Source organism: Rhinopithecus bieti, unplaced genomic scaffold (genome assembly GCF_001698545.2).
Source record: "Rhinopithecus bieti isolate Rb0 unplaced genomic scaffold, ASM169854v2 scaffold_1070, whole genome shotgun sequence".
In the NCBI taxonomy this organism is placed as follows: Eukaryota; Metazoa; Chordata; class Mammalia; order Primates; family Cercopithecidae; genus Rhinopithecus; species Rhinopithecus bieti.
The window spans coordinates 743,704-766,607 of NW_016803844.1; the positions used below are offsets into that span (position 1 = coordinate 743,704).

The 22,904-nt window shown below is 39.3% G+C and overlaps 2 protein-coding genes across 18 annotated transcripts in view; one reads left to right on the plus strand and one right to left on the minus strand.

Moving 5' to 3' along the window:
- PPHLN1 (periphilin 1) overlaps positions 1-5,881 on the minus strand; it is a 133,626-nt gene extending 127,745 nt beyond the window's left edge. For 7 of the 17 annotated variants that reach the window (XM_017855470.1, XM_017855456.1, XM_017855422.1 and 4 more), the window contains exon 1: positions 5,799-5,881. Coding sequence is in view for 1 of the 17 variants with exons in the window: in XM_017855403.1 (XP_017710892.1) it covers position 5,803 (1 nt within the window). In the remaining 16 variants the exon portion in view is untranslated. The other 10 variants (XM_017855430.1, XM_017855362.1, XM_017855474.1 and 7 more) reach the window with 8 other exon arrangements.
- Positions 5,882-5,894: 13 nt separating this feature from the next.
- On the plus strand, positions 5,895-22,386 carry ZCRB1 (zinc finger CCHC-type and RNA binding motif containing 1). The gene is given in 9 exon segments (XM_017855488.1): positions 5,895-6,104; positions 7,894-7,979; positions 9,623-9,651; positions 16,269-16,327; positions 16,330-16,379; positions 16,721-16,828; positions 20,525-20,637; positions 20,746-20,821; positions 21,300-22,386. Coding segments are annotated over 8 exon segments (651 nt in total). The 5' UTR covers positions 5,895-6,104; positions 7,894-7,895; the 3' UTR covers positions 21,432-22,386.
- The last annotated feature ends 518 nt before the right edge of the window (positions 22,387-22,904 follow it).

Sequence of the window (22,904 nt, forward strand, 5' to 3'; positions counted from 1 at the left end):
CTGGCTAACTTTATTTTTCATCAAGTCATGGTCTTACCATGTTGCCCCCATGATAGAACCTTGTAATTTTCAAAGGATTTAAAAATAGCTGATAAGTACAGCAAGCTTCCTGATTAGTGGCATATGTTGTTTATGATATTATCCAGGCTTAGGAAATTGACCAGTTACATTTACACAAAGGTGTTCAGACTCCCAGTGAGTGATCCTGCTACCTGCCACATCATCACTATGTCTCCGCATATCAGTGCAGTTTCAACGGTACTCCAGAAAAGTTATCTAAGCCCCCAACAAGATATGCAAACTGAAGAACCAACAGAAAAATAGAAGGACCCTCTACATCACAATTAGGCAGAGAACAGAATTAGAACTCAGTGTGGAGAATACATGCTTCATTTAGAAGTGTGCTAATAACTAGCTCTGGATTATAAAAATCTTGTTCTCTTATGCCATATTCAATGAAGACAGTATGTTTAATATACTATCATGGGATATTTAATTCCAGAGAGAAAAGAAGCCTTTCTTAGAGCACTCCATTGGGCTACCCAACCACTGTTACGTTAACTTCACCTGAGGGCTGAGAGGGTACAGAGGACTTGCACTCTAAGCAAAAGTGTCATGGAAATTGAGAAAACAAAGTCACAGGCAACATCCTTCTGTCAAACCATTAACTCTGAATCCAAAGTCAAGGTAATGGATCTGTTTTTTCATTTTATTCAATCTGGTTATAGTAGCAACTTAGGCTATAGTAATTCTGCATTCCAATCTAGTCAGCTTCCATTATTAAATACACTCAGGATAAATAGCTTCCCCTCCCCCCCAAACTTATTCCTTCACTTTTTATATTCATTCAACAACTATTGATAGTCAACTAGGGTTACTGAACAGCAGTCACATTTGACCTCAAACTTTAGATGAACATAGGTCTTTGCACTGGCAATTCCCTGCACAGAATGTTTTTCTCCAAGTGTAGGGAAAAGAGAGATCAGACTGTTACTGTGTCTATGTAGAAAAGACATAAGAAACTCCATTTTGATCCGTACCATGGCCCGGCACGGTGGCTCACGCCTGTAATCCCACCACTTCAGGAGGCCGAGGCAGGCAGATCGCGAGGTCAAGAGATCAAGCCCATCCTGGCTAACACAGTGATACCCCGTCTCTACTAAAAATACAAAAAATTAGCTGGGTGTGGTGGCGGGCACCTGTAGTCCCAGCTATTCAGGAGGCTGAGGTAGGAGAATCGCTTGAACCTGAGAGGCGGAGGTTGCAGCGAGACGAGATCTCGCCATGGCACTCCAGCCTGGGTGACAGAATGAGACTGTCTCAAAAAAAAAAAAAAAAAAAAAAAAATCTGTACCCTGAACAATTGTTTTGCCTTGAGATGCTGTTAATCTGTAACTTTAGCCCCAACCTTGTGCTCACAGAAACATGTGTTGTATGGTATCAAGGTTTAAGGGATCTAGGGCTGTGCAGGATGTGCCTTGTTAACAGTATGTTTACAGTCATCGCCATTCTCCATTCTCGATTAACCAGGAGCACAATGCACTGCGGAAAGCCGCAGGAACCTCTGCCCAGGAAAGCCGGGTACTGTCCAAGGTTTCTCCCTACTGAGACAGCCTGAGATATGGCCTCATGGGACGGGAAAGACCTGACCATCCCCCAGCCTGACACCCATGAAGGGTCTGTGCTGAGGAGGATTAGTAAAAGAGGAAAGAAGGCCTCTTGCGGTTGAGGTAAGAGGAAGGCCTCTGTCTCCTGCATGCCCCGGGAACGGAATGTCTCGTGGTATAAAACCCAATTGTACATTTGTTCTATTCTGACATAGAAGAAAACCACCCTGTGGCTGGAGGCGAGATATGCTGGCAGCAATGCTGCTCTGTTCTTCTTTACTACACTGAAATGTTTGGGTGGAGAGAAGCATAAATCTGGTCTATGTACACATCCAGGCATAGTACCTTCCCTTGAACTTGTGACAGATTCCTTTGCTCACATGTTTTCTTACTGACCTTCTCCCCACTATCACCCTGTTCTCCTGCCGCATGCCCCTTGCTGAGACAGTGAAAATAGTAATCAATAAATACTGAGGGAACTCACACACTGGTGTCGGTGTAGGTCCTCCATATGCTGAGCGCCGATCTCCTGGGCCCACTGTTCTTTCTCTATACTTTGTCTCCGTGTCTTATTTCTTTTCTCAGTCTCTCATCCCACCTGACGAGAAATACCTGCAGGTGTGAAGGGGCAGGCCACCCTTTCATCCAGGTATCTGTGGAATTAACTTTCCTGCCCTTCAACGTCACCTTCTTAATGTCACTTAACTAACAGATCCCCCAGTTGTGCTATTTTTAATTAGCACTAATAATCTAAGATACTATATAATGTAATTTAAATACATATTAGTCCTTCACTAGTAGTATTTCTACCAGTAGTATTTCTAGTAGTGAGGGTGTAATCTGTATTAAAAGTACACTATATAGTATCTTAGATTATTAATGCTAATAATAATAAACAGCAGGAATGTCTACTTGTTCACTGATGAATATTAACCTCCTAGAACAATTTGCACACTGTGCTCAGTATTCAGAGTGAATTAATATTCTAATGTTTCTATTAGAAAATTTTTGACATTCCAGGCCAGGCGCGGTGGCTCACACTTGTAATCCCAGCACTTTGGGAGGCCGAGTGGGGGTGGATCACGAAGTCAGGAGATCGAGACCATACTGGCTAATAGAGTGAAACCCCATCTCTACTAAAAATACAAAAACGAAATTAACCAGGCATGGTGGTGGTCACCTGCAGTCCCAGCTACTTGGGAGGCTGAGGTAGGGGAATGGTGTGAACCCGGCAGGGGGAGCTTGCAGTGAGCAGAGATCGCACGACTGCACTCCAGCTTGCATGACAGAGTGAGATTCTGTCTCAAAAAAAAAAAAAAGAAAATATTTGAAATCCAGACAACTAAACATAAGTTTTAGAACATAATTAGTTAAGGTCGTTGAAAAAACAAAATTAACTGATGCCGGGGCCGGGTGCAGTGGCTCATGCCTGTAATCCCAGCGTTTTGGGAGGCTGAGCCGGGTAGATCATTTGAGGTCAGGAGTTCAAGATCAGTCTGGCCAACATGGTAATACCCCGTTTCCACTTAAAAAATATACAAAAATTAACCGGGCATGGTGGCACATGCCTGTAATACCAGCTACTCAGGAAGTTGAGGCAGGAGAATCCCCTGAACCTGGGAGCTGGAAGGTACAGTGAGCCATGATCGTCCCACTGCACTCCAGCCTGGGCAACAGAGCAAGACACCGTCTCAAAAAATAAAAAAAATATAAAGTACTGCATTCTCTACTAGTTTCACAAGTCACTTGACTTTCCAACACTCTAAGGATACTTCTTCTATAAGCCCGAATGTACTGCACTAAACTTAGTAGGAGATCCCTGATCGTCCATTTTAATTGATCAATTAACTGAAATTATACAAGTAAACAAAAATGCCAGATGTCTGCCTACATATAATATTTATAAATCTGAATCTTATTTCATATATGGATTGAAGTTAAGGTCTTGACCGGTCAGCCTCCTTCCAGTGTTTTACCCTCCATTTTACCCTAAAAAAGGATAATCAACGGTTAATGCATATTCATAATGTGAAGTTTCCAGGATCAAGAATCCAAGTGGTTTATTAACCATAATAAATCCAAACTTCTATCTTCCATATGCCACCTTCTATTATATCTAACCTTCTATTCTCTCCAAAAGCATATAATTATGCCAGTTTCCTTATTGTGCCACAAAAAGACTAACACACACTATCATAGAGCTGTTTATTTTCCAAACTGGATACCTTTTCCCATTCTCTCATTTGACATCCAACGGTCCACCAAGGCCCAACTCAAAACCTATTATTCTCCACAAAGCCCATTATATAAACCCTACAAGACTTAAAACAGATTCCAAACTAGTGACAGGCTACATGAGACTTGTGTTTGACCCATTTTTTTTTTAATAAAATTCTATTCCACTGACAACATTTAAAACTGGGAGAGGATGCTTTTCAAAATTCGATTTCCAACTTTTTTTGAAAAAATTAGATGTTCTGGCAAAACTGGGATCATATTCTCACATAGCCACAATCAGCTGTAGCTGAGTTGCAGGTGACCCCTTCTATGGGTGAAGTATTCATTAACGTTAACTGTCTGATCTCTGAGACCATACCTTCAGCACCTGCAATCATTCAAGAAATACCTGACTGTCTTATGTGCCAAGAACTGTATTAGCTACTGGAGTTACAAAGACCAACAAGACAAACACAGTCCCTCACTGATAGCCTCCCTTAGTAGGGATGGCAAAGAAACAAGCAATTAGGACACATGTGATAAATGCTGTAAGGGAAGTGCAGGGCAGCTAAGAGTACATAGCAAAAATACCTAACTCTATGGAAGTTAGGGAATACCCCTCAAGTAAAGTGACAGCTAAACTCAGATCTTTAGTAGAAGTTATCCAGAAAAAGGCAGGAGGGAACAGGGAGCTCAAATGTCTCAGAGAGACAAAAGAGCCTTTGTGAAGATACTGAGGGAAGAAAGTATTCTGAGGAATTGAAATCAGTTCAACATGGCTACAGCCATGCCCAAATTTTAAATGCAGGGTCAGAGAAAGGGCTCAACTGAAATGGCTGGCAGGAAAGGCTACGTGTTATCAATAGTAAAGGTTAGGAGATGAAAGAGAATTTCACTAAAGAAGTTGAATACGTAAAATAGTTTAAGCACGAAATAGATGTTTCAGAAAGCACAGATGGGGGTGTTGAGGGGTTAAATGGGGAAGAAACGAAGAAGCAGTGATAGCCTAAGTCGAAAGAAAGCACAAAGCAGCATGGAAATGAGACTATAGCACAGAAGACCAAAGAGGCTTACATCTTGTGCGGTAACCAAGGATAACAGGGATGTAATGCAAGGTAGGTTTGGCTGGCCACAAGTTTGCCAAGAGACTTAGTCCCGGCGGTCCCCTGGCGGCCACGGAGGTATTCAGGCCTCTCAAAATTCAGCTGCGCCCTGGATGGATTGCACTTCCGTCTCTCTAGAAGACATCGGCTTCACTCTGGATTGATTGTGCAGGCTCCAGGAGAGGCTCTGGGTTCCAGGCTGCTGGAACGCAGGCTCCCAGGGAGTGGTTAGAGGCCTGATCTGTATGTGCTGGTGGGTAGAAGTATAAACTACCTTGCATTATGTTCTGATTTTTCTGTAGGAATGATGGGCATGTTATGGCCTCTTACAGAAAAAGCAGTGCGTAGCCATTATAGATTTACAGGAAGAGAAAAGGTGCCAAGAAGTTCACCGTTTGTCCATACCCAGGCTAAAGATGAGTCACTCTGTGAATCCAACTCTCCCAAAGTTGTCCTTGTCTCCCCAACTAGACTGAGATCTCCACCAGAAAACAAAACAAACAAAAAAAAGGTCTGTTTATTTTGTAGTTCCCAAAGTGCCTAATAGCTGGGTACGGCGAACACCTTCAGTACAATTACGGATTTCCTGACTGCTCTCGGGTCATTGAAGTTACCTAGCTCAGTCTTCTTTTTGCATATTAAGGCGCTACAGAGAGGCGAACCCGTATCTTAGACTGAATACTTCCCTTTATTCCAAACTCCACTGCGTCTCTCCACCCTCAACCGCATGGGCAGAATTGCTGCACAATTCAAAGGCAGGAGAATCCAGGACCCGACACAGAAAACTCCCGCCCCCCCTCCCCAAACCCCCCGCGTTTAGCAGCCCGCACTCGCTCTGCATCCATCTCTGGGAAAGGTAAAAGTTGCTCACCTACTCTGGCCCTGCGGGACAGCCCGTAAATGTAGTCGTCCGCTCGCCGCCGTTATTCCAGGTAGGCACTTCCGGCGCGCGCATTGACGTCAGCGAAGCGCTCGCCTCTGGGCCTGCCTTTGGGGCCCGGATCTGAAACAGCCAGGAAGAGGCACCGTGGCTGCTACCATCTGGTCCCCGCGCCTGACCCCTCCCAGGACTCGTGATGCCAAGGCCGCTGCGAGTGGCTACGAAGAGTCGGGGTTGAGCCCCAGCTGAGCCGAGGGCTCGCACTCTTCTGGTCTCCCAGGCCCAACCCACGTGAAGGTAAACCCTCCTCTGCTGCGGCCTTCTTTTCTGCAGGACCCCCTCCCCAGACTCGGCTGCCAAAATGCTCTGCCCCTCTCTCCCGCCACCCTTTTTATTCCAGGACCTTAACCTCTACCTGCCTTCGCGGCTCTCAGCAGAACGTCTAAGGCATAGTTTCAAATGAGAAACTTTTAAAAAGCGACCTATCTATGTTGAGTTCCTGAAGTTTTATAAATGATTCCCCCAAAACACCAAACATGAGGCAGCTTTCTCATTCCTTCACGAATTGCCATGCCTTAGAGTCGTACTTTTCCATTTGTGATGGTTCGTCCCCCATCTCGAATACACACCACACGCTCTTTTTAAATCAGAAATTTGAATTTGGTTGAGTCTGATATTTTCACAGTAATTTGCTGACTTTGTAAGATAAGGTGTGAAAATTAATTACCGATTACATTTGTAAATTTTATATACATATATACACATACATACAAGTCCGTCTCTTCCAGGCACCAAGCCTATTTTTATAATGTATCATTTCATAATTTGGCAATAATAAGCAAAGTTAGCATTTCGAAAGAAGTTTATATTGTCAATACGTAAAGCTTAAATTTCCTCCTTAACATCATACTAAATGGGGAAAAGAAAATTTTCCTCTTAACACACCACTCCAGAGAAAAAAAAAATTAAGACAAACATAAAGGTACCCAGCCATAGTACAGGCATGCACAGCATAACAACTTTTTGGTTAACAACAAACCACATATACCACAGTGGTCTCCTAAGAGTATAATACATTGTACCATGTTTTTAGTGCACCTTTTCTGTCTTTAGCTACGTAAATATTTACCATTGTGTTTCTATTGTCTACATTATTCACTACATTAACATGCTATACAGGTTGCAGCCCAGGAGCAATAGGCTAGACCATCTAGGTTTGTCTCAGTACACCCTATGATGTTTGCGCTATGAAATCACGTAACACTCTCAGAACATACCTCCTTCGTTAAGCGTAGCATGACTGTGTATTAGCAAAACTCAGTGACTAAGGTTCTTTCTGAGTCCCCAGGCTCTTTCTGATCTGGGTGAGCAAGGTGTAGGTATTGTCCATATACAATACATATGCATTAGAGCATTTTTTGCTCGTAGTCTGAGTGGAAGTTAGGAGTAGCCTTAGGGTTTTTCCTTCATCTATTTAAAACCCATCTTCATACCCATACAGTCTGGCACTGAAAGTGTTGGTGTAAAGAATACCTGAAAGAAGAAGAACCAAAAAAGAATTTTTCTTGAGTGGTGACTGGAAAAAGGAATTCCTTAATTCGGCCTGCTGGAGTTCCTAACTTGTAAGGAAGGTGTACAAATCTGGCATAATTAAATCAGTGATTGTTAATACTGTATTGATTTTTGTTTTTTGTTGTTGTTGTTGTTTTTTCAAAATAATACCCAGACTGGTCTGATTGTTTTATTTGGAATTAAGAATACCTGGTTTAGGCCACTTTGGGACGCTGAGACAGGTGGATCACTTGAGGTCAGGAGTTCAAGATCAGCCTGACCAACATGGTGAAACCCTGCCTCTACTAAAAATACAAAATTAGCCGGGCATGGTGATGGATACCTGTAATCCCAGCTACTCGGGAGGCTGAGGCAGGAGAATTGCTTGAAATTGGGAAGCGGAGGTTGCAGTGAGCGGAGATTGCGCCATTGCACCCCAGCCTGGGCAACAAGAGCGAAACTCCGTCTCAAAAAAAAAAAAAAAAAAGGAATCCTGGTTTAGATTGATTGCTGATAGGTTTATTTTCACTTTTAGAAATGAGTGGTGGATTGGCTCCAAGTAAGAGCACAGTGTATGTATCCAACTTGCCCTTTTCCCTGACAAACAATGACTTGTACCGGGTAAGTAAATCTTATCAAGTGACTGCTATTTGAGATACAGATAACCTTAAGCAAATAGTTATCCCTGGCAAAATTCTTTTTTTCTTTTTCTTTTCTTTTTTTTTTTTTTTGAGACAGTGTAATTCTGTCACTCAGGCTGGAGTGCAGTGGCACTATCATGGCTCACCGCAGCCTCCCACCCCCTCAGGTGGTACTCCCACCTCAGCCTCCCGAGTAGCTGGAAAATACAGGTGTGCGCCACCATGTCTCTACAAGCTACCTGCGCACCTAAGGTTGGAAGATTGCTTGAGCCTAGGAGGTGGAGGCGACAGTGAGCCAAGATCATACCACTGCACTCCAGGCTGGGTAACAGAATCAGACCCTGTCTCAAAAAAAAAAAAAAAAAAAAAAAAAAAAAGAAGCTGTATTTATTGAACGTTTAACTCAAATTATATGTTAGATACTAAGGAGATGTTAAGATGTTAGGTGCTAAGGAGAAAAAATAAAGCAGGAAAGGTGGGCTATTGAATGTTAAGTTGGGAATGGAGGTGAAATTCTACACAGGGAGGTCAGAAATGCCATTATTGAGAAGGTGACTTTTGAATAAAGACCTGAAACGAGTAAGAGGCACCTGTGCAAATTCTGGAGGACAAGCATTTCAGGAAAAGAGGGGTAATCTTAGGTAAGCCCACTCAAGGTGCCTTATAGGACCTATTTACATCATGGTGAGGACTCTGGCTTTCACTCTGAGTGAAACAAGAGGCCATTAGTATTATGTAGAAAACTGTACTGGCCTTCAGAACCCAGTGTGGTAAGTATTACATAGAAAACTGTACTGGCCTTCAGAACCCAGTGTTGATAACACTGCAATCCAGTTATATTACATTCCAGCATTATACAGCTTAATCATAGAACGAAAAAATTCATTATTATTGCATATTAGTTATATTCATTAGTATATTGCATATACTAACACATTCTAAAAGACTTTTTATATAATAGGAACTCTTAGTATATGGGTAATGAGCTGGAACTTTAGAAATAAATGAGATTGCATAGGATAAAATAAAAGTAACAGAAGAGAGAGCCAACTATAAAGTTCTACCAACATATTAATGGTGGGCAGAGGAAGAAGACTGATAGAAATGGATTTTTCATTATAAAAGCTTTTTTTATGAGGTTTTTTTTGTTTTGTTTTTTAAATAAAGCAGTCTAAGGATCTGTCTTCTCAAACAGGGATTGCTTCGTAGGAATAACAAGGTAGAGGTGAGGGTAGAATTGGAAAAGTGCTACTCCATAACATTGATATTTGAAGCACAGGTATAGCTGGCACTATGATAGAGTTGATAGTTGCCATGGGTATACCTCAGGAACACAGCAGCTGTCCAGTGTGTATGCCTTAGCTGTACCACATGTGTAGAGTGAGTTTTTTTCTCTTTATTTACCATTGTCAAATTTAGGAACTGAGACAGATACATGTGACTCCAACAACAGTAAAAATATTATTCTAGCAACCAAAAAAAAAATTTTTAGGGCCTGCCTTACAGACTGAAGGCTGAAATTTTTCATAAACTATAACAGAATTTTGTCAACGTCTGCAACCTAAAAATTTGATGTTTTCATGGTTTTAAAATAAATTGTAAATATGTAGTCTTTTGTTTCAGATATTTTCCAAGTACGGCAAAGTTGTAAAGTAAGTACTCACATTAAATTTTGTAACTTCATTTAAAAGTTTATCTGAATTTGCTTCTCCATTTTTTTCAATGACATTAAATTTTTAAAAATAAAACATACTTGATATAACAAAGAAAATAATACTATTAACATTTTTATGACAATTTTAGTTGGTTTTCCATGTACATAAACATGTAGATAATTTTTCTTCAAGACTGTATTCCATACATTCAATTTTATTTTCTTTTTTAATTTGACATATCATAAATGTCTTTCCATGTACTATGAAGATACATCTTCATATCTAATGGTAAACAAATATTTTGGTTACTAGGAAGTGTGTTATCAAGTATACTATAAGTAACCTAGTTTTTTTTTCCAAATAAATAGTGTAAAATCAAATATTTCTGTGCATCTGACTTGCAGGATGCTATGAGACTGATAAATAGAAAACATGTTATCTTCCTTCAGAGAAAGCTTAGAGATCATTGGAAAGACTAGAAATATACAAATGGTATGGATGATAACAGGGCTGAGGGTTAGGAACAATAAAAAGAACTTGAACTCGTATTTCACTGTTTTAAATCAAGCAACTATATTATGGGGCAAAAAAGTAAAAGGATACTGTCATCCTAACTATCTTATAACCAGTATACATTCTGATATAAATTTAAAATCCCAATAATTTTGAGCATATTTATCTTGGCTAATTTTTTCTAGTGTTCCATAAATGGATATTAAACAGTTGAAGCTCATTTGCATCTTGAAATTACTAACTTCTTTTACAGTTACTTTGCTATTAAAAAATCATTATCAAAATGCTTCTGTGTAAATTTTGGGTGTTCAGATTTTAAAAGTCATCGTCATCAGTCCAAACACTGGTAATGATGATGGTATGTAATACTTAAATGAGCACATATATATGCCAGGCATTGTTCTAATCTCTTTATGTGTATTATTTAATTCTCACAAGTACCCTTTAAGGTAGGTACTGTTATTATCTCAATATTATAAATGATGAAACTGAAGCACACAGAAAACCTAAAGTCATCTTGCTAGCTAATGGTGGAGAAAATATTTGAATCCAACAGTGAGATTTCAGAGTCCACTCCCTTTTACCTTTTTTTTTCCGCTTTGTCAGAATCTTTGAGTGGATCTCCATATCAATATATAGTTCTGAACCATGAAACTGCAATGGAATTAAAGACACGGGGTTATAAGCACCTAGAAACAGGGAAGACTTTAGAGAGCCAGGGAAGGCTTACCTAAGTCAGTGTTTTTTGAGTGGAAACCTAAGGATGAGTAACAAGTAGGCAAAAATAAGGGAGGAATAGTTCAGGTAGAGGGAATAGCTTGTGCAAAGGCCTTGTGGCAAAAGAAAATAAAGTGACATCAAGAAATAGAAAGAAGGCCAATGTGACTAGAGATGAATGAGTAAGGGGGAGAAAGCACAAGATGGCTCCAGAGATGGAAGCAGGTTCCTCATCTTACTTCTTGGCCAGGTTACAAAGGTATTTGGTTTTCATTCTAAGAATATCAGGAATCATTTAAGAATTTTAAGTGAGGGGTGACATGATTTAAATTTTTTAAAGTTTATTCTGGCCTAATGTACAAATTAGATTGGAGGGGAACAAAAGCAAATGCAGCTGGGCACAGTGGCTCACACCTGTAATCCCAGTGCTTTGGGAGACCAATGTGGGAGGATCACTTGAAAGGTCAGGAGTTCAAGACCAGCCTGACCAACATAGCAAAACCCCATCTCTACAAAAAAATGCAAAAATTAGCCGGTCGTGGTGGTACACACCTGTAATCCCAGCTACTTGGGAGGCGAGGCATGAGAATCACTTGAACCCAGGAGGCGGATGGAGGTGGAGGTTGCATTGAACCGAGATCATGCCAGTGCACTCCAGCCTGGGCAGAGCAAGACTCCATCTCAAAAAAAAAAAAAAAAAGAGAGAGAGAAAATGCAGTGAGACCAGTATGAAGTCTAAAACTGTAGGCCAGGGGAGAAATCTGTACTAAAATAGTACAGGTGGAGCTATAGAGACTGGTCAGATTTGAGAGGTGGTCAGACTTCAGAAATCATTATGAAGTGAAATGGGTAATACTTAGTGATACGTATAGGAAGGAAAGTGGGTAATATTTAGTGATGTGCTTACTTTGTACATAAGGACTTTGTGAACAGGAAGGAGGTGTTATGGATGACATTCAGGTTTCCCAAAATAGTGTATGCTTCATATTATGTGCTTAAATAAGTACATCATATACCTTGTATTAGGAAATTAGGTGCTACTGTCTACCTCTTTTCCCTTGCCAGAAACATGGGAGTCACAGTAGATTTGTCCTTTTAAATCTCTGGTGTAAATTTTTTTTCTGTTACCACAGAAGGTATCTCTATCAAAGTATTGTATGGCAGTTGGTTTGTTGGTCTGTCTCTACCACTAAACTGTAAGCTTTCTCCTGAGGGTAAAAACTACTGTTAGTGCTTAGCACATGGGCTTGAGGCTAACAGAGTGACTGAATGACCAAATGAATGAACACATACAATGTACTCTTTTAGAAACTACTTTTCCTATTTTTTTGTCTATTTTTCCCATTGAATATAAAGGTATATCAATCAACATATTGAGGTAGGCACATATGGATTACAGAGACAACCTTAAAGGAGTTTACATTAAAATAGATGAGATGAGGCATTTTTTATGAATAACACAATTCAGCAGAGACTAGCATAACGGAGGAGAAATGATATCCAGTTGAAGCTATTAGAAACTGACACATTGACTTGAATCCCGAAAGAATGAGGAAAATTTTAATGGGCAATGATTCAGAGGTGAAAGAAGATAGAAGCTGTATGAACAAAGGCACAAATTTGGGGAAATACAGGCCATGCTACTGGAGCATTGAGTGGTTTCTTTTGAGTAGACTTCGTATTTTGTACGTGGGAAGGAGCAGTGAAAGATGAAGGAGATGGAGCCAAATCATCAAGGATACTGACTGACGGACAAAGAATAGGCAATTTACAGAACCAAAGATTTTTGAACAAAGGAATGGTGTGATTTTATTCCTTAAGTAGAAGACCACTTAGGGATATGAGAAAATCATAAGAGAAAAAATTATAAAGGAACCAATAAGAATAGACTGTTAAAACAGTAATGCCCCCATGGACAAGAAAAAAGCAGTGGAATCAGAAAAGAGGCAACAGATGAGAGATCATTAATTGAGGATGATGTAGAAAGCCAACACTTCTTTTGAAATAGTACTTAAAAAAAAAAAAAGATAACTTTCACAAACATTACGAAAAATTCCAAAATGTGAAGCAACTACCTTATTCAATATTTCTGTCAAAATTGGTTAAAATGTTTCCTGCATATTCTCATAACTGGTGCTTTGACGATAATCAGTCCAAATTTGAACCTTCTTACCTTGGGTGCTTGCCTCTCCTTACCTTCTAAGCCCATTGAATATACAGGTGTACCGTTTGAGAAACTAAACCATTTTAGTTGCCCATTTTTCCCTAAATTTTTTCAACTTGTTTCTTCTTTTAAATGAAATTAGACATCCCTTTTCTTAATGTGATGGCATCTTTTTATCAGTTTCATTCCAAAGACTATGTATGTACCTTAACCCAAACCCAAATAAAATAATTTTAATATGGGAAATGTTATGCTGAATAAAACTTCTATTTATTCACTTGTGTCCTATTATCTATTTTCCTGTAATTCAAACATGAGAAAATTATTAAGCTTTATCTTGAACATTATCTTTTTTTTAACTTTGGAAATAATTTCAAGTTTATAAAAAGTTATGACAGTGGTACTAAGAACAGCAAAATATCCTTCATGTAAATTCACCTGTTATTAACATTTCCCCCATTTACTTTATCATTTGTACTCTCTCTTGCCCCGTATGTGTGTATATATACACCCACAACTTGTTTTTGTGAGGTATGTAAGGGTGAGTTACAAACATCATCGCCCTTTATTCCTACATACTTCAGTGTGTTATTCCCTAAAAGTAAGGATATATTTTATATAACCACAGTACAATTACCAACTTCATAAAGTTATTTTGATATAGTAGTTTTACTAAACCAACCATTCATGTTCCAATTTTGTCAGTTGACCTAATAATGTCCTGCATAGTATTTTTCCCCTCTATTAGAGGATCAGTCTCGAGTCAAGTATTGTCTTTAATTTTTCTTTTTAGGCTCCTTTAGTCTAGAACATTGTAAGGAATATATAGCCTACCCCCTTCTCCTCCCCCTCATTTTGTATGTTGCTGATGTTTCCTCGTTATTAGATCTAGTCTACATTTTCTTGGCTACTATACTGCATAGAGGATGTGTTGTTCTCAGAATACCACATCTGGAGGCAGACACTGTCAGTCTGTCCCTCAGTAGTGATACGAATTTTGATCACACAGTCAAGGTATTGTCTCGATTTTTTCACTGTAGACTTATTTTCCCTTTGCAATTAATAAACAATCCATGGAAGACACTCTAAGACAGTACAAGTGTTCTGCTCCACATAAAAATCTCATTTTAGACTTAGCATTTGTTGATGGTTCTTAACTGATCCAGTCTTTACCATGAGTGTTGCCAATTGGTGATTTTTCCAACTCCAGCATTTCCTCTGCATTCACCCATCATCCCTTGGCATTCTTCTGTAAGCAAGAGCCTTCCCTCCCATCTCCACTTATTTATTGGTCTATTATCAGTAAGAATTATAAATTCCTACCTTCTCTGTGGCCTGTAATTTATTACTGTAATGAATTGTTTTGGTGCTCAAATTGTCCTTGATTTGGCCAGTGGGAGCTCCTTCCAGCTGGCTGCTGTATTCTTGCCCCCATCATTCATTCATTCATTCATTCATTCCTCTCTCTCTCTGTCTCACTCGCTCACTCACTTTTGCACTCTCTTACTTTCTGGCGTAAGATGTTCCAAGCTCCTCTTGTACCTGCCCTGCTTTAGCCTTTGAATCAGCTATTTCTCCAAAGAGCCCTGGTGAACATTGTTTTTAAACTATGTTAATTGACATAGGGTGAGCAAGGGCCTCCAGGACTAGGGATGTGGATGGGGCAAGAGAAAGAGCAGGCTCTGTGCTCTCATAACTCTCCTTATCACTCAGGTACACCCTAGTGGGTAGTATGGCTGAAAACCACAGAACTGGAGATTCTTTTCCCTGAAGATGGGGTCTAACTATATTGCCTAGGCTGTTCTCAAACTCTCTTGTTCAGGCATCCTCCTGCCTCTGTCTCCCAAGTAGCTGGAACTACAGGTGCGCACCACCACACCCAGCTCTGGAGATTTTTTTTTCTTTCTTATTTTTCTGAAGATTCTTTAAAAGAATATTAAGAATATACTTTGATTCGAAAAAAACAACCCCATCAAACCCCATCAAAAGTGGGCAAAGGATATGACAGCATTTCTCAAAAGAAAGACATTCATACAGCCAACAGGACACATGAAAAAATGGTATCATCACTAGCCATCAGAGAAATGCAATCAAAACCACAATGGAGATCCATCTCACACAGTTAGATGGCAATCAATTCAAAAGTCAAGCGAAACAATCAGGTGCTGGAGAGGATGTGGAGAAATAGGAAACACTATTACACTGTTGGTGGGATTGTAAATAGTTCACCATTATGGAAAACAGTATGCAATTCCTCATGGATCTAAAGAACTAGATGTACCATATGACCCAGCCATCCCACTACTGGGTCACCCAAAGGGATTATAATCATGTGCTATAAAACACATGCACACGTATGTTTATTGCGGCACTATTCACAAATAGCAAAACTAATGAGAAATCAACCAAAGGTCCATCTGTGACAGATGGTTTACGAAATGGGCCACCATATTACACCATGAATACTATGCACGCCTAAAAAAGGATGAGTTTTCGTCCTTTGTATGGGACGATGATTTGCAGCTGGAAACCATCATTCTATAGCAACTATCACAAGAACAGAAAAACCAAACCACTGCATGTTCTCATCAATAGTGGGAATGACAATGAGTCACTTTGGACTCGGAGAACATCACACACGGGCATATGGGGGGGGGAGGGGGGAGGGATGCATGGGATGAGGGTTCATACCTGATATTAAATGACGGAATTGATGTTGCTGCGAGTGATGGAGCCAAGCACACCAACTATGGCACAGAATATAACCTATGTGAACAAAACCTGCACGTATGCACATGTACCCTAGAACTAAAGTATAATAATAATAATAAAAATAAATAAAGAAAAATAAGTAAATCATTTTCTCTTCTTGTGTAAAGTATACTTTTATTTTGTTTTGTTTTGCAAGCTGAGGGAGTTAGTATGGAAGAGGGATTATGGTTACTCCTTAAGATTTCATTGTCTCTGTAATCTCTTTACTTCACCCTTCAATCTCTGATTAACTCCTAATCATAGGTGTGCTCACTTGTGTTAAGTCAGTATCACCCTTTCCCATTTCCATGCTTGATATCCCTTGACTTTGAAGAGATAGCTGATTTTTCAAATGTATTAATTCATCTTACAAATTTTTCATTTAGCCCTTTTAAAATGAATGTTTCAAGTATTAATACCTGTTTTATTTATTGCTGCCTCATTTTTAACTATTTGTTTATGCTTTAAGGGTTACCATAATGAAAGATAAAGATACCAGGAAGAGTAAAGGGGTTGCATTTATTTTATTTTGGATAAAGACTCTGCACAAAACTGTACCAGGGCAATAAACAACAAACAGGTAAGCTATTCATCTCCATCAAGGTTTTTAGCCCCAAAGCCTTTATGCTCATCCAGGCCAAAAATGTGGAGATATAGTGGATCATCAGGTCTAATAGTTATCTGTAGATTCTTAAGATATCTAACTTATGGAAAGAAAAGAGGTCAGACTGTACTGGGTTCTCAAAACATTGGTGGAGTCTCAGGAATAAGAATACTACAGAATATAATTTATCACACCTAAGTGACAATTGCTAAAAAATCCAAAATAAAGTGGAATTGAAGATTTAAGAAAATGGATTAAATAATTAATTTTAGATTTCAGTGAAATACATTCTACATTTACAGTTTTCTCTTGTTTAGTTATTTGGCAGAGTGATAAAAGCAAGCATTGCTATTGACAATGGAAGAGCAGCTGAGTTCATCCGAAGGCGAAACTACTTTGATAAATCTAAGTGTTATGAATGTGGAGTAAGTAAACCTAAAACTTAATGTAACTTTCCATAGTTTAAGATACTTTTCACATCAGTCTTTTATTTTTGCTCACCAAAACTTCTGACTGGCTAAACCAGGTTATGAAAATGCTTTATTTTTTAATATTTATTTTTTTGAGACAGGGTTTTCCTCTGTCACCCAGGCTGGAGTGCAGTGATGCAATCACAACTCTCTGCAGCCTCCACCTCCTGGGCCCAGGTGATCGTCCCACCACAGTGTCCGAGTAGCTGGGAGTACAGGCATGCACCATCACACCCTGCTTAATTTTTTAATTTTTTTGTAGAGGCAGGTTATTCCTATGTTGCCCCGGCCCATCTCAAACTCCTAGGCTCAAGCACCCCTCCCACCTCAGCCTCCCAAAGTGCTTAGAGTTACAAGTGTTAGCCACTGTGCCTGGCCTAGTTGTTTTACTTAGGGACTCTAAACTCATCAAAGTAAATTCAGTTGAAATGCACTGTGTAAAGATAACCTGAGTTGGGTAATATAAAGTGGTATTTTCTCTAGTTCCTAAATCTTTGAAAATCACTAGTTTTAAAAGTGTTAGACGGATTACTTATCTCACTGTCTTGCAAGATTTTAGTAACTCATAAATTTTTGTTAATAGGATATTGCCTGTTTCTGTACCAGTTTTTAAGTGTCACAGTTCAATAGGAACATTATCATGTGACCTTATCCACTATGGGATATTGTGTTTTGAAGTTTTTTATTTTTTGGTATTGCTAGTGTTTTATAACTGAACTATCCTCACATTGTCTTCTTTGGTTCTCTTCATGATCTGTCATTATCCATTTAAAGTTTTGGTGATGAGGAGGGAAAGACAGCCATAGAATAATTTTGTATAAGGTCTGTATTGGTACCAAGAGAATTTTAGTCTGGTTCTCACAGGTGTAAGTTTGTAAAATGACCATATAAAATACTTAAGAAACAGGCCGGGCACAGTGGCTCATGCCTGTAATCCTAGCACTTTGGGAAGCTTAGGTGGGTGGATCACTTGAGGTCAGGAGTTCAAAAGCAGACTGACCAATATGGTGAAACCCCATCTCTACTAAAAATACAAAAAAAAATTAGCCAGGCGTGGTGGCAGTCACCTGTGATCCCAGCTGCTTGGAAGGCTGAGGCAGGAGAATCACTTGAACCCAGGAGGCAGAGGTTGCAGTGAGCCGAGATCACTCCACTGCACTCCAGCCTGGGCGACACAGCGAGACTCCGTCTCAAAATAAAATAAAATAAAATACTTAAAAAACAGAGTCGAGAGGTAGTAATGGGGAGCTGGGGAGAGAATCATGGAGAGATACCATCCTGGCTACAAACACATGGAAGATGCAAGGAAATGGCTTGAGGTCCTCTACCCCACTGTCACTCCCCATACCCCCCACAAAAAAGATAACTAAATAAACAGACTGACGGATGGATGAATAGAGTGAGCAAGCAGTCGCTTGGATACATACTGATTCTGTCAATTCCTATGATTCTGAAACCTCTTAAGTAAACACTTTAGAAACTTTTCCAAAGTTCTGAGTTTTGTAAAAGAAAGAAAGGGAGGGAGGGAAGGTAGTTACATTCAGATTAGTATATATCTTCATATTCACAGTGAATATTAAGTTATCTGGGAAATCCTAGATGAATCTGTTAATTGGTTCCTTTTGGTATATGGATCCATAGAGTTGTTATATTTTTTACGTTTTTATATTTAATTTCCCTCCCTCCAAAAAAACCTATTTATATTTACTTAGCCTGGTTTTTCTAAAGTTATTACATTAAATCCTTTTTTAGTATGGGATATGTTAATATGTTTTGCTATAATATTATTCCAAAACATAGTTTCAGATATACTTCTCTAACTATATTTTCTCAGCAGCTCATTAACAGTAAGTAACCTCTCTTAGGTTGGGTCACGTCCTAGGTATACAAAGTGCACAGTCTGTCTGCTCTGTCAAATATACTGGAAAAGCATGATTATTGTTCCCTTCTATTGTTCTAACCTTGGCTCAGTTCCCATACCCTACCCTGACATAACCTCTTAAATGGAATTGTAGTGAGCTGATGTCCAGATTACAGTTGAGCTCTTATGTTTTACAAGTCAATGTTCTAGCTAAGTAGGAATAATAGCCTAGTCCAGCATTGTCAAATGAGAATATAATGCAAGCCACGTATGTTACTAAGTCGTCAGAAATCCAATGTGTATTTTACCTTTACAGTACATATCAATTCAGACAAGTTCTCAATAGCCACATTGACTGGCTAGTGGCTACTGTAATTGGATAGTGCAACTGTAGTCAGGATATGAAAGGGAAAAAACGAAAGTAATTCATAGGAAAAGTGAGGAAGAAATTTTCCATTTGTTTTTTGTTTTTTTGTTTGTTTTTTGAGACAGGGTCTTGCTCTGTTGCCCAGGCTGGCGTGAAGTAGCACAATCTCGGCTCGCTGCAGTCTCTGCCTCTCGGGTTCAATCAATTCTTGTGCCTCAGTCTCCTGAGTAGCTGGGATTACAGGCGCGTGCCACCACACCCAGCTAATTTTTGTGTAGTTAGTAGAGACAGGGTTTTTCCATGTTGGCCAGGCTGGTCTTCAACTCGCTTCCTCAGGTGACCTGTCCGCCTCAGTCTCCCAGTGCTGGGATTATAATCCCAGCAATCCCAGTGCTGGGATTACAGGCTTGTAATCCACCATGCCTAGCCCAAAAGAGTATTAAGCAACATATTGGAAGTTTTATCAGTAACTTAAGATGTTTACATTTAGGGTAAATGATTCATTTAAATTTTGATTTTTTTTTTTGAGACGGAGTTATTTGCTCTTGTCGCCCAGGCTGCAGTGCAACGGCACGATCTCACCTCACTGCCGCCTCTACCTCCTTGGTTTAAGCAATTCTCCTACCTCAGCCTCCTGAGTAGCTGGGGCTACGGGTGTGTGCCAGTACGCCCAGCTAATTCTTTTTTTGTTTGTTTGTTTTTTAGTAGAGACGGGGGTTTCACCATTTTGGCCAGTCTGGTCTCGAACTCCAGATCTCAGGTGATCCACCCGCCTCAGCTTTCCAAAGTGCTGGGATTACAAGCGTGAGCCACCACACCTGACCGAACTGTTCTATATCTTGAATTTTGAGATTTAAATGTTTGAGAGAAGACTACTACTTCTACTCTTAGTAAAACCACTAAATAGTCCTAAATGTTAAAATAACTGAGAGTTAAAATATCACCTTCTAAATAGTAAAGTACTGGGTTTTATCATTAATGTCTTTCTATGTAGTCCCAGTATGGAAATATTCCTTTTTAAATTCGAAAACCTTTTAGTAAGGCCGGGTGCATGACTCACGCCTGTAATCCCAGCACTTTGGGAGGCCAAGGCGAGTGGATCATGAGGTCAGGAGATCAAGACCATCCTGGCTAATATGGTGAAACTCTGTCGCTACTAAAAATACAAAAATAAAAAATTAGCCGGGCATAGTGGTGGGTGCCTGTAGTCCCAGCTACTCGGGAGACTGAGGCAGGAGAATGGCGTGAACCCGGGAGGTGGAACTTGCAGTGAGCCTAGATCGCGCCACTGCACTCCAGTCTGGGTGACAGAGCGAGACTCCGTCTCAAAAGAAAAAAAACCTTTTAGTATTAGAGTACCAGGCAAGATTTTGTAAATAACAAATATGGTATTTTTTCTTTCCTTTTTAATGGGAAACAAAAGGAAAGTGGACACTTAAGTTACGCCTGTCCAAAAAATATGCTTGGAGAACGTGAGCCTCCGAAGAAGAAAGAAAAAAAGAAAAAAAAGAAAGCTCCTGAACCAGAAGAAGAAATGTATGTATATTATTCTTACTAAATACATTATCATGTTGCTTTTGTCTTTTGGTTGGTTGCTTTTGCCTATTGGTTGGTTACATTCCAATTTGTTTTTCTTTATTTAAGTGAGGAAGTAGAAGAAAGTGAAGATGAAGGGGAGGATCCTGCTCTTGACAGCCTCAGTCAGGCCATAGCATTCCAGGTATTGTTCTTTTAAAAGGCATCATGCAATAGCTGACTGGGTTTATAGTCCTTGCTTACTTCATTGATCACCTCATGGCAACCTCTCTATTTCCCCCTAACCTCCTAAGCCTTAGGAGACAAGCTGTTTCTCTGAGGTAGTGTGAATGAAAAGTTCCCATTGGTTCTTCCTAGATTTTAAGGGCCCCACAACACTTACTATCTTAATCTTTTTTCATTAAAAAAATGAGCAGAACTATTTACTCAAAGTGAGTATAGCCCAACAGAAAAGATTTTTTTTAGAAATTGCCTAGGATAATTTTGAGTAAGATTGTGAGATGGGACAGAACTCAGGGGAAGGGAGCAGATCTAATTGTCTGCATGGACTGGGAGGGTGGGAAGTAATGGCATTTGTGGTATGTTTTTGCCATGTTTTGAATTAATGAACCATAAATAATATTAAACAGGTTATTAGTTTTGTTTTGTTTTTTGAATCACAGCAAGCCAAAATTGAAGAAGAACAAAAAAAATGGAAACCCAGTTCAGGAGGCCCCTCAACATCAGATGATTCAAGACGCCCAAGGATAAAGAAAAGCACATATTTCAGTGATGAGGAAGAACTTAGTGATTAAAATCTTGCCCTAGCACAGTAATAAAATTCAAGATTTGTTAATAACAATCTTGAAGAGCGAATGTTAATAAAAATAAGAAAAGTTAGTACTATCATGTTAATACTATTATTGTTATCCCAAGAAAAAAGATACTTTGAAAATTTATTTGAAAAGTTCATTATAAGGGCTTTATTCATGCCTGATTTGTTTACATGAGGACTTCTGAAATTAATCCTTAAAACAGAAACTTCCTGAAGACCGAAAAGTTGAATGATTTATTGTTACTTATGTTAATAAACTTTTCAAGAGAATTTTGTCTTTAAATATGGGTGTTTTGTCATCATATTTCTTGTAGCTTTATCCCAATCTGTATAAATTGTAAATACCTATAAAATATAAAGTAAAATAGCTCTAAAAGGCTTAAAATCAAACACAGGTGTTACTTGTCTGCCCTACCCATAGCACCAAATTCCATTCCCTAGAAGAAACTACTCATATGTGCATACTTGTTGTTAAATAAAATACATATATTTCTGTCACTTAATGAAAGAATAAAGGAGAATTATTCAGTCTCTTATACTTCTCCTACCTTCCTCAATCTTCCCAATGTGGCTGTGTTAAAATTTGGGGGGAAATCTGTGCATATATTTTTTAATGACCATGTAAATAGTTTTCACTTCTGAGCCAAGGAGCATGCTATGATTACATTTTTCCTAGAGTTAATAGATGTCTATTTTTTTCCATGTATTGTCTTTGTATTTATGACTAAATCTTCCCATTCTGTCTGCAGGTGGTTATATGGGAGTGGGATTAGCCTTTAAATTTTCTACTTTGTATATTTCTATATTGTTTAACTTTGTAAGAATACCCATTTATTACTTTTAACTAGTAAAAGCAATAAAAATAAGTTAATACTATTATAGTAATACTATTATTGTCATCCCAAGAAAAAAATATATTAAAAAGAGATTTGAAAAGTTCATTATAAAAGCTTTATTTGTGTTTCCACTTTGAAAACTACAAAGTGTTAACCACCCATCAGCAAAGAATCTTCCAGATCACAGCAAGACAGACAGAATGATTGAATGCAGTACTCAACCATCTGTTTGGCCATTAGTCAAATACAACAGTTTTGGGGTGGTATTTTTTTTTTTTTTTTTTTTTTTTTTTGAGACGGAGTCTTGCTCTGTCGCCCAGGCTGGAGTGCAGTGGCCGGATCTCAGCTCACGGCAAGCTCCGCTTCCCGGGTTCACGCCATTCTCCTGCCTCAGCCTCCCGCGTAGCTGGGACTACAGGCGCCGCCACCTCGCCCGGCTAATTTTTTTTGTATTTTTAGTAGAGACGGGGTTTCACCGTGTTAGCCAGGATGGTCTCGATCTCCTGACCTCGTGATCCACCCGTCTCGGCCTCCCAAAGTGCTGGGATTACAGGCTTGAACCACTGCGCCCGGCCTTTTTTTTTTTTTAATTTTTATTTATTTATTTTTGAAACGGA